The sequence below is a fragment of the Dipteris shenzhenensis genome, chromosome 31, assembly GCF_047967505.1.
Source record: "Dipteris shenzhenensis isolate YYH24624 ecotype China chromosome 31, Dip_SZ_1.0, whole genome shotgun sequence".
Lineage (NCBI taxonomy): Eukaryota > Viridiplantae > Streptophyta > Polypodiopsida > Gleicheniales > Dipteridaceae > Dipteris > Dipteris shenzhenensis.
The window spans coordinates 35,809,495-35,827,500 of NC_141626.1; the positions used below are offsets into that span (position 1 = coordinate 35,809,495).

An 18,006-nucleotide genomic window follows, 5' to 3' on the forward strand; every position below is an offset into this window, starting at 1 on the left:
TAAAGAGAGCGCCGGTCGTTATGTTTCTCAATTCGGTCTTTGGCTCCTCCTTGGATTTGGACTCCTTTAGGTCCGCCTTCTTCTTGCGGCACTCCTTAGCGGAATGGCCAAGCTTTGACCAAGCTTTTCACAGTAGAGGCACTTCATCTGCCTCTTTTTCTCTACATCCTCGATCTTGGAGTCTTTGAACTTACCCTTGCCGGACTTGTCCCTTGCCATGAGAGCCTTCTCATCCGATTGAGTAAATAGCTTTTCTTGAGCCTCTTCCTACAATAGTAAAGGGCCAAGCTCTTCGAAGGTGAGAGGCTTGGTCATCTGTCCAACGGTGACCGTAGTCACGAAACTCTTGAAACTGCGATGTAGCTTGTGTAACGTCAACAACGCTAGATGACTTGAGTCTACCTTCTAACCAACTGCTGCGAGTTGGTCCCTTACCACCTTCACTTTTGTCAGATGGTCATGAACATTGTCACTCTCATTCATATCCAGATTGTATAGTTGATGTTGAAGAAGCAAGATACGAGATGTGCTATCTATTTCGTAAAGATCCTTCAGAATAGCCCACGCCTCTACAGACATCTCAATCATCTGAATGTGCCGAAGAGCAGAGTCCACTGTGGTCCCTATGATTAATGCTAGGGAGTGGGCATCTCTATCTTCCTAACTTTCAAGATCCATCTATTGGAATGAGAATCTTTCCCTTGTTGTCCAATAGATCTTCCAGCTTTGCCTCTACTCTCGTTATCAACTTCCACAGCTTCCGAGCCACTAAAGGACTCCGGATTTTCACCTTCTAGATTGGGTAGTTTGACCCATTTAGTTTCCCTGACTCTCCAAAGTTCAAGATGGTGAAAGAGAGAAATCTAGGGGAGGAGGAAGGAAGAGAAGGGGCTGAAGAGGCAACAGTTGAATCCTTGTCCTCCATCCTTGCTGTAATAGCGACCAGCAAACTGAAAAATGAATTTACAGTAGAGAACTTGACCACGGAGCAAACCTGAGTGTTGATTGGAGTCGCCTTCTTGCTGAGGAGCTCCGACCGTTCTAGAGCTAGAAACCCTGCTCTGATACCATGTTGTAAAGTAGAGGATAGAATCACTCACTACTCACACTCCCGATCGCAGCTCATACAACACTCAAAGAGAGATAGAGACAAAACTCATATATATTCTTCCACAACAGTGGGCTGACAAAAGCTCAAGAGAACAGCAACAACCAGCAAAGAGATGCTGATACAAAAGCTGAGTCTACTCCTCTCCCTGCACACTTACCTAGGTGCTGGCTGTCAGTGACACGTCCCAGCACTCCTGAAACCCCTGATCTGCAAAATAACCACACACAACATCAGAACTGAGCAGGCTGCTCACCACCCAACCGTGACATCTACGGGATGTGATCCCGAATCAGAAGATGTCCCCCCGAGCCACGAGCTGAGCTACTGGTACGAACTCCCAATCAGATCCAAACCAGCCTGGTGTCCCATACCACCAGGTGGCGCTGTGAAGCCCTGGATCTGCCACTGGGCCTTGGGCTACGCTAAGATGCAGGCGCGCGTCCGCGACACAATCCAGGATCAGACCTAGCACCTGGGAACGAGACTTGCTCCCAACTGCTCACTGAGAACTGAACCCCCTGGGCCTCTTTTATAGACTCGGGCCCCGGCGCCAAAAATAGCGAAGACCTATAAATAGTTCGTACCCTTGCCACTCAACCCGAGAATCAAGCCTGCCTAGCTCTAAGCCTCCCCAGGCTAACCTGAGCTAGTTCTGTGTACCTAGTACACGTCAGATACCGATCCGTGCACATGACATACTCCCCCTCCTCTAAGAACTCACTCCTGAGTTCGCTAAGAAATCGGGAAATGTTCTTTGGAGGTTTTGTAATGTCTCCCATGTTGCATCCTCCTCAACACGATCCTTCCACTTAATCTTGTATTCCGTGATAGTACGATTTCGAATCTGTCTTTCACGGAATTCAAGAATAGATTCAGGTTCGTGAGGAATAAAAGTTAAATCTGTAACTTCTATAATCTCATGAGGAGAAACAATTTGATCATCTGCACCCAATACTTCTTTCAATCTACTGACATGAAAGACTGGATGTACCTTAACATCAGGAGGCAATTCTAGTCGATATGCAACTGGTCCAATTCTTTTAATGACCTTGAATGGGCCACAGTATCTGGGGGATAATTTCGGAACCAAACCAGTACTTAGGCTCTTGGATTCCTTAGGAATTCTCAAATATACCATCGTTCCTTCAGAGAACTCTCTAGGTGAACGATGTCTATTAGCATAAAATCTGTCCCGATCTTGGGCACTTCTAATAGACTCCTTGGCAAACTGCAACATTTCCTGCATGTCTTGCAAGAAATTCTTAGCAGCATCATTTTGAATCCCTTGTAATCCTACCATAACTGGTGACTTAGGTTGAAACCCGTACATAAGCATAAAAGGACTATAACCAGTACTAGAATGCTTTGCACTGTTGTAAGCAAATTCAATCATGGGTAGATAATCTTCCCACGAAGACTGTCTCTTAGATACATATGCCCGAAGCATGTCCTCAACCAACTGGTTGACCTTTTCTGTACTTCCATCAGATTGTGCATGATCCGAGGAACTCATACTTAGAGTAGTTTCTAACTTCTCAAATACAAGTGTCCAAAAGTTACTTGTAAACTTTGAGTCCCTGTCACTGACTATGTCAGATGGCAAACCATACAGCTTGAACAAGTGGTCCACAAACTCGTGAGCCAGCTGAACAGCTGAAATAGTTGTTCTTGTAGGTAAGAATCTAGCCATTTTTGTCAAACGGTCGACTATGACCCAAATAGAGTCATGACCCTTGCGCGTACGAGGCAAACCAGTAATAAAATCCATGGAAATACTTTCCCATTTATTACCTGGAATCTGTAAAGGCTGTAATAAGCCCGCGCTCCTAAGGCGTTCAGCCTTAGTAACCTGACAAACTCGGCAACCTACCACATAGTTCTCTACAAATGCACGCATCTTAGGCCAATAAAAGGTATGCTTCACAAGAGACAGAGTCCTATGTATACCTGGATGTCCCGCACTAGGAGCATCATGACACTCCCAGAGAATCTTGGATTTAAGGTCCAGAACATCAGGTACACAAATCTTTTCATTCCGGAACAGCAAGCCGTTCCTAATCATCCACTGACCTCCCGCCGCCTGTATCCTAGGTGGCACAATCCCTGAGTCCTGGTCAACCATGGAGCTCCCAGCCTGGACTCTCTGCCAATAAGAACTGAAATGACTATCAGTTGCGTATAGCCCTCTCAAGGATTGAAATAGGTCTGAGGATATTTCCGTAAATGACAAAGCACTTACAAACTTAACTCGACTTAAGGCATCCGCCACACTATTCAGCGAACCCTTACGATAACGTATTTCGAAATCAAAATCCTGCATTAACTCTGCCCATCTGGCTTTCCTTCCTCTCAATTCTGAGCCATCACACACATACTTGATTGACTGGTGATCAGTCAATACAAGGAACTTTGAACCATACAAGTAGTGTCTCCAAACCTTGAGAGCATACACTACCGCATAAAGTTCCTTCTCGAGTGTGGGCCAACGATACTGAGTGTCGTCTAGCTTCTTACTCTCAAAAGCTACAGGTCTGCCCTCTTGGAATAGAGCTGCCCCAATCGCATAATCACTCGCATCGGCCTCTAAAACATAAGGCCGGGTAGGATCGGGTAATGCAAGAACGGGTGCTTCCTTGATAGATAACTTCAAGGTTTCAAAAGCCTTGTTCATTGCATCATTCCAAGGGATCGGTTGAGTAGACTTGCGTCCACGACCTTTCAATATGTTGGTCAATGGTACCGTGATTTGTGAATAATCACGGACCGACTTCCGAAGAAATACCGTAAATCCTAGGAAAGAACGAAGTTGTTTCACAGTCTGAGGGATAGGCCATTCTAAAACCTTCTGGATACGATCCAGATCAATGCTAATACCTTCAGAAGAAATCTTGTGTCCTAAGTAAATGATCTCCTTCATAAAGAAGTCACATTTACTCATCTTGGCATAAAGCTTATGCTGTCTTAGAACAAATAAGACAACCCGGAGGTGTCCTATATGATCCTCAAGCGTTTTACTATATACCAAGATATCATCTAAGAACACGACAACAAATTTGCCCAGATAATCTCTGAACAAATCGTTCATCATCTGCTGAAAAGTAGCAGGAGCATTGGTCAAACCAAAAGGTAATACGAGGAACTCGTAATGACCATACCTAGTCCGGAATGCGGTCCTATCTATGTGTTTAGCCTAGATACGGATTTGGTGATAACCCGTACGCAAATCAATCTTAGTGAAATACTTCGCTCCGGCCAAACGGTCTATTAAATCATCAGAACGAGGTAAAGGATAGCGGTTCTTAATTGTAACTTTATTAAGTCGTTTATAATCTATACACATCCTCCAGGAAGAATCCTTTTTCTTTCTCAAGAGGACAGGTGCACCCCAAGGAGATTTACTTGGGCGGATATAGCCCATATTCAGGTAATCCTCAAGCTGGATAGCTAACTCATCCTCCTCTACCTGGCTCATCCTATATGGTGGTACACTGATAGGTTGAGCCCCTGGGACTAAGTCTATGCGATGATCTACTGCCCTTTCTGGAGGTAAACCTTCCGGCAGTTGAGCTGGGAATACGTTCTTAAAATTATCTAACAACGTTCTCAATTCTCGGTGTTCAAACACACTTAATTCATTTTTGTTAATTACCGAAACAATAAATGAAGAGAGTGGAATCAAAACACACTGATAGACATCATAATGAGAAGTGTTTAATATATTCCGAAGCTGCATCGCAGATACAATAGGCCCCTGAGAAGGGATAATCTTATCACACTGAATACAAAATTGGGTGCCTTTGTCTTCAAAAGAAAGGGTATGCTCCGTCCATCCGATCTGGATATTGTGGGTTTTAAACCACTCTATCCCGATCAACAAGTCTACATGCTCTAGATGCATAACGTAACATGTGAGAGCTCCTGTGTAGGCTTGAATCCGGATGGGAAGCGCTTCAACCTTGCGATCCCAAAACTGCTTCCCTGCTGGAAGCTGCACCTCGTAGGTGTGGTCGCTAGGTACTGTGGACAGCCTCATCTTCTGCACAAATTTGTAATTAACAAAATTGTGAGAGCTGCCCGGATCAAAGAGAATGTGAACCCGTTGGTCCCTAACTTCTCCATAAACTCGGAAAAGATCATGGGAACCAAATAACGAAGTATTAAAGGTACAATTACAAGAAAGGGGGCAGGTAATGACATTTACTGAAATACCTGTCATCGTAACCTGGTTGGCTCCCTTGGCTGCGGTACGCTGACCTGCCTGGAGCTTCGGTCCTAGCACCAATTTCTGGTTTTTCCGCTTAGGACACTCATTCTTCGTGTGGCCCCGCTCCTCGCAATAAAAACACCGGCCCTCTTTCTTGAGCTGTAGAGTGCGAAGGAAACGGGCCTTACCATTCTTCGCAGGAGTTAAGCTTTTCTTGGAGGCGTTGTCCGTAGACTTCGTCTCCCCAATACCAGTCGCATGCTGAAAGAACTTGCGTTTGTTCTTTCCGCTGGTCTCGGTAACTGTGGTTGTTTTAATACCGGCCATGGTATCATCATATATGCGTGCATATGTCATGGCCTCCTGTAATGTTGTGCACTTGTTATTCTTAATCTGTAACTTATAGGAGTCTGGCAAACCATCCACGAAAAAACCTAACAAGGTTACAGGATCCATTTTGGTGGCCCTGGTTTGCAGATCCCTAAATCTCTGAAGATACACTTCAAAAGTTAAATTCAACTTTGACATATCGAGGGCTTTGAGCTTGCCGACGATATCATAATCATCTTCCTTCTTCAGGAACTCCTTCCTGAAGATACCCTCAAATTCTGTCCAAGTGTCAGGCTTAGGCTGGAGTTCTTTCCACCAAAGCAAGGCTTTACCTGACATAAACCCTGCTGCTAGCTGAATCTTTTTCTCGTCTGGATAGGGGTGAAATTGGAAGTGAACTTGCCACTTGTGCAGCCAAGTGTCAACCACCTCCTTTGTTCTTGACTTCTGGTCACCTGGAAAGGGATCCGGAGTGATATTCGGGCCTAGCACGGAGGCCATGGCATCCACATGCGTGAGTGCCTGAACCGTGCTAGCCAGAAGAGTCAAGGTAGCTTGTATCCCTTGGAGTTGCTGTGTCAACCCCGATTGATTAGCGTTGACCTGCTCAAATTTACCATCTAGAGCAGTCGTGAACTCACTGAAGGCTTTCTTAGTGATCAGGTCGTCATAGAGACCCTGATCATCCTCCCCCACTGGAGTGTAATCTAATTCCTGCTCTCCCATAGTGAACTCGGGATTCGGAGCATCAGACATGGCTGAATACTAACTCGATTACAGGCTGAGAGAAATAAATAACTGAAACGGAGCACGGAGGGAGATGGAGTAGAAGAAAACCGTTCCAGATAAATCTGACAGAAAGGATGCTGAAATCTGGAAGACCACGAACCCTGGTGCCTCCCCGAATCTGCAACCGGATGCGCAGTCAATGGTGGAGGCTGTACGGACTGCTGACGTGGCCTGTACGGCTGCTGACGCAGTCCGTACGGTGGCTGTAGGTGCAGGCGCAGCTGCTGTACGGAACAGCAGCAGGTACCGAAGGTGACAGTACAGTCCGTACAGGCTGTACGGCTGTAGCTGCAGCTGTACGGGCTGGTACGGGAGCCTTGGGAGCAGCGCTGGGCTGACGCAGGCAGGGGCTGCAGCAGAGGAGCTGGTCGAAACTGGGCGCTGCTGAAGGGCGAGGCGGGCTGGCGCAGATCTCAAGGTAAGATCTCGAAACTGGGGCTGCTTGTGGGTTGCCTAGCTCCCAGCCCCCACCTATATAGGGTGCAGGGCGACCTAATTTGGAAGCTAGGCTTCCAAAGAAGGCTGAGCCCCTCCAGCTTTGGAGGGGTGCTTTTACGAAAAAAGCACCTGAGCCCCTCCAACTTTGGAGGGGTGCTTTTTCGCAAAAAAGCACCTTCCCCCTGCCCTTCTTCCTGCGCAGGCTGCACGCAGCCCTAGGCAGGCTGTTCGCAGCCTGTTGCGCAGGCTGTGGTCAGCCTGTTGCGCAGGCTGTCCTGCCCCTACAGCCTCGCCTCTTCTACTCCCCGCATACTCTACTCCTAGGCTGTCAATTTCCTGCCCTACGCTCCTTCCTTTCTGCTCTCCTTCTACTCCCTCAGACTTCTCTCTGTAGCCTTCAGAATTTTCGATTCTATTTCACTCCTCTTCTTCTTCCTTTTCCAGATATTTCCTCACCCCTTCTACCCCAGGTAGACAGCAAATACGCAGCAGGAAATCTCGAATTTTAGGGCATACCTGGAAGAGAAATCCGTCAAATTTCTCGCATCAGAAGTTCCTACCTCAGGAGTTGGCTCTGATACCAACTGACACGTCCCAGCACTCCTGAAACCCCTGATCTGCAAAATAACCACACACAACATCAGAACTGAGCAGGCTGCTCACCACCCAACCGTGACATCTACGGGATGTGATCCCGAATCAGAAGATGTCCCCCCGAGCCACGAGCTGAGCTACTGGTACGAACTCCCAATCAGATCCAAACCAGCCTGGTGTCCCATACCACCAGGTGGCGCTGTGAAGCCCTGGATCTGCCACTGGGCCTTGGGCTACGCTAAGATGCAGGCGCGCGTCCGCGACACAATCCAGGATCAGACCTAGCACCTGGGAACGAGACTTGCTCCCAACTGCTCACTGAGAACTGAACCCCCTGGGCCTCTTTTATAGACTCGGGCCCCGACGCCAAAAATAGCGAAGACCTATAAATAGTTCGTACCCTTGCCACTCAACCCGAGAATCAAGCCTGCCTAGCTCTAAGCCTCCCCAGGCTAACCTGAGCTAGTTCTGTGTACCTAGTACACGTCAGATACCGATCCGTGCACATGACAGTCAGTGCTGGTGATGAGATATGACGGGGAATAGGGCCGCTTTTTAGGCCCTCTCAAAGAGGCCGACCAGGGAGTCGGCTCCCTAATCTAGGCACCGACCTGGTAGGGCCCCCAACCGACCAGCTGGGTCGGCCATTCTTTGGCTGATTTGGCCGGCTTGGGCCAGGCCTATATAAGGGCCCATGTGCCCAGCACATGGACTGCTGCTGCAGTCCACAACACAGCCAGGATGTAGCTCTAGGAGGCGCCCAGGATGCCACGCCATCATCTTCTTGCTGCGTGGGTTCCAGGCCAGGTAGGTGTGTTTTTTTTCCTTCCCCTACCCCCTATAGCCTCCTGCCCCCTTGTCCCCTCAAATCGGGGGCTCACAGGTGGGGCAGTGACTTTCTAACACATAGGAGATACTTCACCACAAACCTAGCCCACATATATTATGGTCCCTACAGAATCATCTGCAAGGTTGGGGAAGTAAAATATCAAATGGAGTTAGGCCTCACCTCCAAGATTCATGATGTGTCCTATGTGTCATTACTGAAACAATATGTAAATCAGAATGTGTCTTTGCTGAGGTGCCACCTATAGATGTGGATGAACACATCCTCCGTATCCTTGTGCATATAATGGGCTTTGGAGATCAGGTCATCGTAACAAGTTTTACATAGAATATCTCACAAAAAGGAAGGTCCTACCAGAAGATGGAAAGTCCTGGCAGATTGAGAACATTGTGCAAAAGCGCCCCACATTTTGGCAGATTGATGGACAGCCTCCACGGCTTGGGACCTACAAAATCTGTTTTCCGCACCACTACAGTTAGTAATTTTGAGAGTGAAATTGTTTGGGAAGGGATGGGTGTGATAAAAGGTGAAAACCAGCTAAGGTAGGAGGGGGTTCACACTAGGGGGTGCTTTACCACAAGGGGGCTAACAGCGTACCATACAGACATCTCTCTACCATTTGATGTGGGGAGACAGACCACTGGACTGATCATAGCACTTGCTAGATGATGAGCTACCTCCCGGAGACTACAGATGAGGGAGGGACCTCGACAAACTGATCATGCTGAGCACAGCAGCGCTCCATTGTTGATTTTCCTTCTCGATAGAAATGAGACAGGGGGGAACCAAGAGACTCCCGAAAAAAGTGGATCCGGAGCGGTGCTCCTGTCCGCAAGAACTGTCCTGACCAGCAATGGGGGGTCCAGGGGCTCCGTAGTCCCTTCCACCGCAGTCCGAGATCGCCTCCTCAATCTTCTGCATCCTGATACCTACTCCTCGGAGGTAGGAGAGGGCCCTGTCTCTGCGGGCCTTTGTCTCTCTATGAAGTCGTCTCCATGTCCCAAAGGATGAGGCCGGTCCCCTGTCCCACTATGCCCATCCCCGATATGAGTCCACTACCCCAACATGCACCCCTCTAGGTCTGACATATGGGTGCCAGATGAGAGGCTTCCTCTCACACTCACTCTCTACAAGATGGCCTAGCCCATACCAGTCCTCTTGCCAATCTATGCCACACTTTCTAGAGACTTCACATCAACGGAGAGCTCCTCCCTATCAACGGAGCCTCGGAGAAGATCCACCTGTAGGACTGCTGCCACTACCCCCCTATGCGAGGTGTGTTCCCAGGAAGCCCCCTCTGGAGTAGGAGCTCCCAGGTTCCGCACCCGGAGTAAGGCCTCTCACAACCAGCTTGCCCAAGAGGGCTCTGCTTTGCATCTCTAGGTCAATAATGCCAAGTCCCCCCTGCATTAGTGGCAAGATCATTGTCTCCCAGGCCACCCTAGCTCTAGTGTAGCGTGTGCCATCCGATCCCGACTAGAGGAAGTTTCGTACTAGGCGCCGTAGCTGCCCCATGCAACCCCGATGAAAACATCAACACGAGGCGATGTACCAGGCTATGGCTAAGAGTACCTGGTTCACCACTAGTACACGACCCACAAGCGAGAGTTTGGTAGAGCTCCAGTATAAGAGCTTCCACCTGACACTCTCTAGGACCGGGCTGAATTGCTGCTCTGCCGAAATGTCAATGCCTACTTGGCAGCCCAAGTAACGCGACGTCTCTCCTCTCGGGCTCTCGGGATCCAACGAAAGCCAAAATCAGCTCCCCAATCTCGAATCTCCTGGGTGTCCTCCGAGCCTATGAAGAAACCAACGGATTTGGTCCAATTTATGCGACCTCTGGAAGCCTCGCAATAAATGGGCTCCTCTGACCCTCTCCAGGCTGGCTGCAGAGCCATCCACATATAGCACTGTGTCATCTGCGAACTCGGAGTCAAGGAGCTCCTGCTATCTGATCGAAAGCCCCACCCCTGTAATACCAAGAGTTTGGGAGTGCAGGAAGTAACCTAAGGCCTCTGCCACAAAAAGGAAAAGATAAGGGGCCAGCGGGCAAACCCTGCCTCACTGAGCGGGAGAGAGGGAAGGCCTCGCCTGTGTGGCCACCAATAATCATCTGGTTGGAGCTGCTCGCATAGAGAGCTGATACTCCTTTGATCCATCTCTCTGAGAAACCGAGCCTCTGCATGGTCTCCTCCAAGAAGGACCACTCCACCCTGTCATATGCCTTCTTGAAATCAAGAAGAACGGCGAGCGGCAACTCCTTTCTCGCCCAGTCCACCGCCTCCCAGAATGTGAAGATGTTATCCAGGATACTACACTCATGGACAAAACTGGTCTGCGTCTCATGAATGATATCTCGGAGATGGGGTCTCAGATGTAGACTCAAGACCTTAGCCAAGATCTTATAAGCGGTGTCCCGAAGGGTAATCGGCCTCCATTCCCGAATGTCTAACCTGTCGGCTGATGCTTCTCTGATCCATCTCTCTGAGAAACCAAGCCTCTGCATGGTCCCCTCCAAGAAGGAGCATTCCACCTTGTCATATGCCTTCTCGAAATCGAAAAGAACAGCGTGCGGCTGCTGCTCCTCTCTGGCCCAGTCCACCGCCTCCGAGAACGTGAAGATGTTATCCAGGATGCTACGCTCCTAGACAAAACCAATCTGCGTCTCATGAATGATATCTGGGAGGTGGGGTCTTAGACGTAGACTCAAGACCTTAGCCAAGATCTTGTAAGCGGTGTCCAAAAGGGTAATCGGCCTCCACTGCCGAATGTCTGACATGTCGCCCCCCTTCGGAAGCAAGCATATCTAGCCTCTACTCAAGGAGTGTGGGAGTGATCCTAAGTCGAAGATCTCCTGGCAGGCTGGTTTGAAAAGGATGGAGATATGCTCCCAGAAGCATCAAAAAAAGGTCGAGGTTAGGCACTCCTCGCCAGGGCACTTATGGGTTGGAAGGGCCTGAAGGGCCTCCCACAACTCCTCGTCCGTAAATGAAGCCTCTAATGGTCTGGTAAGGCTCGGCGAAACTATTGAGGGGGTCTGCTCCCAAACCGCCTCTCTAGCCAGAATGGTGGTGGGCGATAACTCCTCTGTCTGAAAAAGCTGGCTGTAGAAGGTTGTAGTCAGCTCAAGGATCTCCTGCGGGTCCGTGCGTATGTGTCCTTGTGGGTCTTAAAGCCGCTGAAGCTGGGCTCCTGTGGACCATGGTCCGGTGGCCGAAAAGAATTATCGGGTCATCCTATCTCCTTGTTGGACCCACCTGGCCCAAGAAGAATGGTATGAGAACTCTGCTTTGCAAACTCCAAATCCTGTAGCTCCAAGCGTACACACTCCAGGCGATCCCTAAGCCACTAGGGTCTTGGATCCTGCTCCCTGAGTTTCTCAATAGATGCAAGGTCTCTGCGACGGGCTCACTCCCGCTCCTAAAGAGCCGCTCTCCGTCTAGGCGCCTAACTTTGGAGCTCCCGATTGCTGCGCTGAATCCTCTCAGCCACCTAGGCCGCCCAACCCTCCTCGGATCTACTCTCGGGCTGTCTTCAGAGATCTGCTATCAACTGCTGAACGTCCGCCTCCTGGAAGAGAACATCTGAAATACGAACCCCTTTTTGGGGGAGTCCGTGACGGGGCAGCTCTAAGTGCAGTACCACTGGAGAATGGTCAGACATAGTGGTGCCTGCTAAGATGCCTGCTAAGATGCCAATGGCGTTGGGTGCCCGTTTTAGTGACCCCACCCCTTAGCTTTCATTGTATCTCAGGTTTTTTTTCAGTCTCGTAGACCCTTCAAAACTTTCTTCCTTTTTGGGCTACAAGATCCCTATTTGCTGTGTACTCATCCACTACTTGTGTAACCCCCCCACCCTCAAACCTCTCTCTCTCTCTCTCTCTCTCTCTCTCTCTCTCTCTCATAGAGGAGTCTCACACACGCTGAGGATCGCCATTGGGCAAATGCGGTTTTCATCCCATCAGCTGAGGCTTGAGACAGGGAGAGCAGCACGTATACCCTGCGAGCAGTGGATCTGCATGCTATGCACACTAGGAGTGACTGAGACAGAGGAGCATTTTCTCTGCACCTGCCTAGCCTACTACGAGATCCGAGGACAATACCACTGTCTCTATCAGGATGAGAGTGGGTTTGGCCCACTGTCACGATTGATCACTTCCATGACCAGGTCTGCATTGGGCTTTATCTACTTGGATGCGCTGACACAAGGAGACCCTACTACGACAAATCAAAGAGCAGCAGGAAGAGACCAAACCAGAGGACACTAGACACAGAGGCATGTCACAGATTTCTATGCATTTGAGTCAGCTCTAGGACACAGTGGGGTAGAGGAGGAAGAGCTAGCTGATATACGGGCAGTATGGATTGCCGAGAGAGCATTGGAGATGCTACCCGTGACGCAAAGAGCAACCAGAGCACACTTGATTGAGGTCTGCCCTATCACAGCTTTCCTCAAGGTAGACTGCCCAAGACAAGAGGTCACTCTGAACATAGCTCAGCGGGTTCAGAGATGGAGACCACATCCCCCTCTGCCACCACAGCAGGAGACAGCCAGACGGACGCAGATCCAAGACATTTTTGCCGCCCATAGATGAGCCACCACCATGACAGGTTTCAGATTCTGAGTTCCAGTTCCAGTTCCAGCTTCAGCTCTCACCCTACTTCAGATCGTTCATGATATGATATGATATCACATGTTTTGTACTTGATTTCTGCTTGAGCTATAGAGCTCTTTATTTCAGCATAGTACTTCGCAAGGGCCTTAGCGCGCCTTTTGCTTCAGCCCTTTGTGGCTTGTATGAGTTTTTCCCTTCTGGTGTATTCCGCATTTTGTCCCATGGGCCCACAAGGCCTCCCAGGGACATCTCTCTCTCTCTCTCTCTCTCTCTCTCTCTCTCTCTCTCCCATGGGTCGGTATTTCGGCCCCCAGAGAACGGTAATACATTCTTCTTCTTCTTCTTCTGCTTCTTCTCTCTCTCTCTCTCTCTTTTTCTCTCTCTCTCTCTCACACACACACACATTTTTTTTGTAAAAGAGATATTTCATTCAAAAAAAAGTACATTTGTAGTCGTCCAAAGTGGAGCAGCTGCTACTCAAAACTAGAAGCAGTAATAAAAGACTTAACTGGGCCAGAGGAAGGTCTCCAAAGGAATGAGCATCCTGAAGAGACCGATACAATGAAGATCGAAAATAGGGAAAGACACTGCCCATGTGCACGCACACCTCTCTCTCTCTCTCATACACACACACACACACAAAGACCATGTTTGATTCCTGCAGACGATACACATAGCCATCATCATCATTTCTCTCCTTCCCCCTTCCGTTTCCCACCTCCTGCTATTTAACCCTCTCTCCAAATCTGTCCACTCTCTTTTCTTGAAGTAAACAATTCAAAGTACTCAGAGGACACAGGAGTCCAATGAGAAAAAGGGCAGCAACCCACTAAGAATAGAATATATTATCATAATCAGAAAACAAGCCCACTATTCTCCACAAAAGAAGCATCACAAGATGCAAAAAGTGCACAAATGGCCTTCACAAGAGTCCATGCTTAAAGCTTGAGTCAAGATTTAGTATCTATAAACTTGCAGGTGTAATAACTTAGTCTTGACCAAAATCAACTCTCCCTTTTTGTGTAGATAGCATCGTATGAAGCAACTCACTGATTTTTTTCCCTTCTTAAACAAAATATTCACTGAGACCAAATTATGTATAACGATAGAATACCAAACTCACCGAAGCAGCATTGCAAGTAATTACGGGAAGCATGGCTACACATGAACTATGTGGCAGTGTCTGCACCCTTTTGAAAGTTGCAATGCCATTCAAGCTTGCTGCTGAAACTTGTGGGGGTGCTCCTGAAAACCCGTTTTTTTAGATTATAATGCCACATTCCTGAATAACAAGGCTTTTCTTGTACAGAATAGACAACATTGTATACAAGTGTTTATGCAAAGCAGAACTACATAACCCACCAGCAACATGGCTAGGAAGTTGCAGTACAGTGGCAGGGGCTGCAGATATAGTTGTCATTTGGCGAAGCATAGGCAAGCCCTTCCTCCGGATTGAAGGTAGCTAACAACTCAACAATCCTGCAAAAATTTGATGTTGTTGAATATCCGACCTGCCAGAAGACATGAAAATTTTCATCAGAACAGTCCCTGCAAGTGAAGGCGAAGTTGCAGTTCAAACTGCTCGATACTATATTCACCTTTCATAGAAAAACCAGCAGAAAAATCAAAGTAATAACATGACCAGATAACTGGTTTAATACAAACTGAAATCCCAATCACAGGACCCAAACACCAACACCTATTAGCCTACCCCAAAGGAATAAAAAGGATGCTTTATCGAATAAAGAGGGCCAACTGAAAATCAGGTCCACTGAAAAGTTGGTGGTGGTCTGGAAGTTTATACACTTTCAGCAAAAATTAAGGAAAGAAAGTTAGGCACCTGTATATAATTCTTACTCTTCATCAAACTAAGAAACGACAATATGATAGCAATCAGCAGCAATGGTTCCTTATCCACAAGTCAGACCCTATTTGGATAGAGGAAAACAACTGGTGTGTCATGCCACATCATCAAACACACTATCTCATTTGGTAAATTGAAATCAGAAGCAAAACGCAACTTCTGGATTAAATTCAGGCCAGACTTGGCTCCAGATTTGATGATCAGGGAACACCACACAATAGCAAGCAATCAAATGATCAAAACAAAGCAATTTCCACCTGTAGGGGCAATGGATGCTTGTGATAATTTCACGTTATGGAATGCAGGTAGATGCTTTCTCAAAAGATTACAGAAAAACCGAATAAAATATTGCAGTGCAGAAGAATGATGAATCTCCTTACATGCTTAATGACAGAAAATCGTTACTTCACTTGACCTCTAATACCACTGCTTCATAAACAAAAACAAATCCAATGCTATCAAACAAAAACCTGCCACCATGAGTCACGGCCCAACTGTGCATGATATCAAGCTGAGGCATCTCCAGCCTTAAGGACCTACAATCAAGCTACAGATAACCCAGTTGCATCCTATATCCGTACGTTCTCCCCAGAAAAGAAACCTGTTATTACCTGCTAGTCCCTTGCCAAGCCTTTACCTAAAAGAAACTATTTATGACTTCACAGTCCGTCCAAAACTGGATCAGTTGACAAACCTAAATGCCATGGACAAGCCAAGGGAGTTCAATAAGTACTGACTATTTTAGGTTATGTACATAATTATGTCTTCCAAGCTAAGTTGAAATGTACCTACGGCTGCTCTAAAGTACAGCCTAGGGCTGCGGCTAGAAAAGGAGCTAGGTATTTATGTTATTGAATTGGCTTGGAAACCATGTGGAGATTGGTAGTTCCTCCTACTGACTCATGGGCTGTATCAAGATGCTGTCACTCCTCACCTCAGGGGTGGGCATGGATAAGCCCTATGAACTGGGAGGTGTGTTAGATTTTGAACTCTTTGGTTAGAGGTTCCAGCCATAAAGATACTAACTGAGAGACAGCAGCAGACTATGAAGAATAGCCCCAAGAAAAAAATAATATTTATAATTGTCCAAGAATTTATCATTGCATCCATAAGCATGCAGCAGGAGAAGGATGTACTAACGTGCCACAGTAGCATTTGCCAGTTGGAGACATTGACTAGTACAGGAACCCCCCCTTTCATAAGCCTAATCTCAGTATGATTTGCCAGCATAATAGAGCGCAAAAGACTGGATAGAGCGCCATTCTCGAGACGGATACTACAACGTTCACAGGGCGATTATTTAAAGGGATACAATTCAAGGCAACCATACCTGCTAGGAGCCAGCAGAGGCAATGGATAACGAGTGTGAAAAAGATGACGGAGAATTCCAAAATGCAAGGCCCCTCTGCATCTGCATTCGGTTACATTGAGCCTACAACCTGCTCTCCCTTCCCTTTTGTCATCGAAGGTTACAGAGCATGTAAAATTCGTCAAGCCCACAAAAGCGAAGTACGAAAACAATCCGAAACAATAGCTATCGGAGCAATTGTCGTGCCTTACGAAACAATTTAGCGCAGACCAGAAGTGTTGAAAATCTAATTGCGGAATTCTAACCAAAACAACCCGGAGAGAGAGAGATTCCCGAGAATTCTACGTTTTTACTTCTAAAGAAAATGCTGTTGGGAATAGTCCAAGAAATTATGAAGACCACGAGACGTTCTCTAGAAATGTTCAATGGATGTCAATAATGCCACGTGTCAATAATGCCACGTGTCCTCTTGTTAGTAAAGTGCATGAGTCAACTCAAAAGTTTGACTGCTCGCACCGAGGATGGGCAAAGATTGCTCGCCCACATCCAACCAACGGCCCAAATACATTCAATCCACCATGGGGGGGCATGGGTGGACATAGTCTGTAAACACCCTAAGTTGTTAAATTAGGGCAGGTTCAGACTGGGATGTAGTGAGACATGAACAATAGATGCAATTAAGAGTTGAAGGTGGGTTTAGGGTGCCACATCCTTTGCTTACTTATAATTAAAAGTGCAATGCTTACCTGAACACTCGCCATAGCCTAGGAAGTCATGCATCGTCCACATCAAGACCGCTTTGCAGTTGAAGTCTCGTGATGAGGGAGGCCTGCTCACATCATGCACCTCGATACCTCTCCAAAGTATCTCTAGCTCGTCAATCAAAGGCTCCAAATAAACATCATAATTTTTGAATTTATGGTACCCTGGAATTAGAAGGGATAACATAACATGTCCTTTCTTAATCGCCATAGAGGGTGGAAGATTATAATTCACCAATATCACTGGCCATACACTGTAAGAGGTGCTTTTGAGACCAAATGGGTTCACACCATTCATACCCAATCCAAGTCTCAAGCTCCTAGGCAAAACGTGCATTGGAAGATATATGTGTGTGTGTGTGTGTGTGTAATTCCATTTATTTAAAAAAGTGTGTGTGTGTGTGTGTGCGCGCGCGTCCGTATGTATGTATGTATATACACTAGTACTGAACCCGTGCTTTGCATGGGCAGCTCATGCCTTAAACCATTTGTGGTTCAAATCCCACACATGAGGTTCAAAATCTGGAGTGGCGAGGCTTAACTTCCGCGAGACACTCCACGGCAACCCTGCACATTGCCTGGAATCTTTTGCTTCGAAATATTTGGGGAGGATCAAACTCCCTGAGTTTGAGTTGTACTCCTTTCATGGCTATTTTCATTGGCGAGGCTATTTTCATGGACGTAGACCTGAAATGTGCACATTGCCTGCAATCTTTGGTCTTGGTGTTAGTTGGAACATACAACCTATGCCTGGAATCCTTGGACCTTGGATGGACTTTCGGTAGTTGGGGGTCAAACTCCCTGAGCTTGTCCATTGAAGTAGATCATGCGGTCTGATCATCTCTAACCTGCATTCGTGTACTTTGTGGATGTTAACATGCCCCCTTTCCTGTGGTTGATACGTCCTCAAGTCAGCCCACTGGAGGAGGTTGGTGGTGAGGACTGTCTATAGGATTGTGTAGCAGTCTAGCTGTTGTGGTGGTGGAGGTAGAGGCAGAGGTCCTGGAATTGCTTTGGACCAATGTCGAGATTGAAGACAATCTGGTTGTTCAGATTGTGGAGGCGGTCGTCAATGGCGTGGCTGTGGGCAGGGAGATCGCGGAGGAGTAAGAGTAGGAGGCTGTTGAAATGTACTGCTGTGACA

The 18,006-nt window shown here is 47.5% G+C and overlaps 1 protein-coding gene across 2 annotated transcripts in view; it reads right to left on the reverse strand.

Annotated features, from left to right (window-relative positions):
* The window catches only part of LOC147881398 (uncharacterized), a 34,098-nt gene extending 17,580 nt beyond the window's left edge, over positions 1-16,518 (reverse strand). Inside the window, exons 1-4 of one of the 2 annotated variants that reach the window (XM_087369953.1) lie at positions 16,348-16,518; positions 16,123-16,245; positions 14,291-14,439; positions 14,052-14,173 (exon numbers count right to left, since the gene is read on the reverse strand). In XM_087369953.1, the coding sequence (XP_087226079.1) occupies positions 14,052-14,173; positions 14,291-14,360 (192 nt within the window). In that variant the 5' untranslated portion in view covers positions 14,361-14,439; positions 16,123-16,245; positions 16,348-16,518. Of the gene's footprint in view, positions 1-14,051; positions 14,174-14,290; positions 14,440-15,403; positions 15,477-16,122; positions 16,246-16,347 lie in introns of those variants that run through there. The other variant, XM_087369954.1, reaches the window with a different exon arrangement.
* Between the last annotated feature and the right edge of the window lie 1,488 nt (positions 16,519-18,006).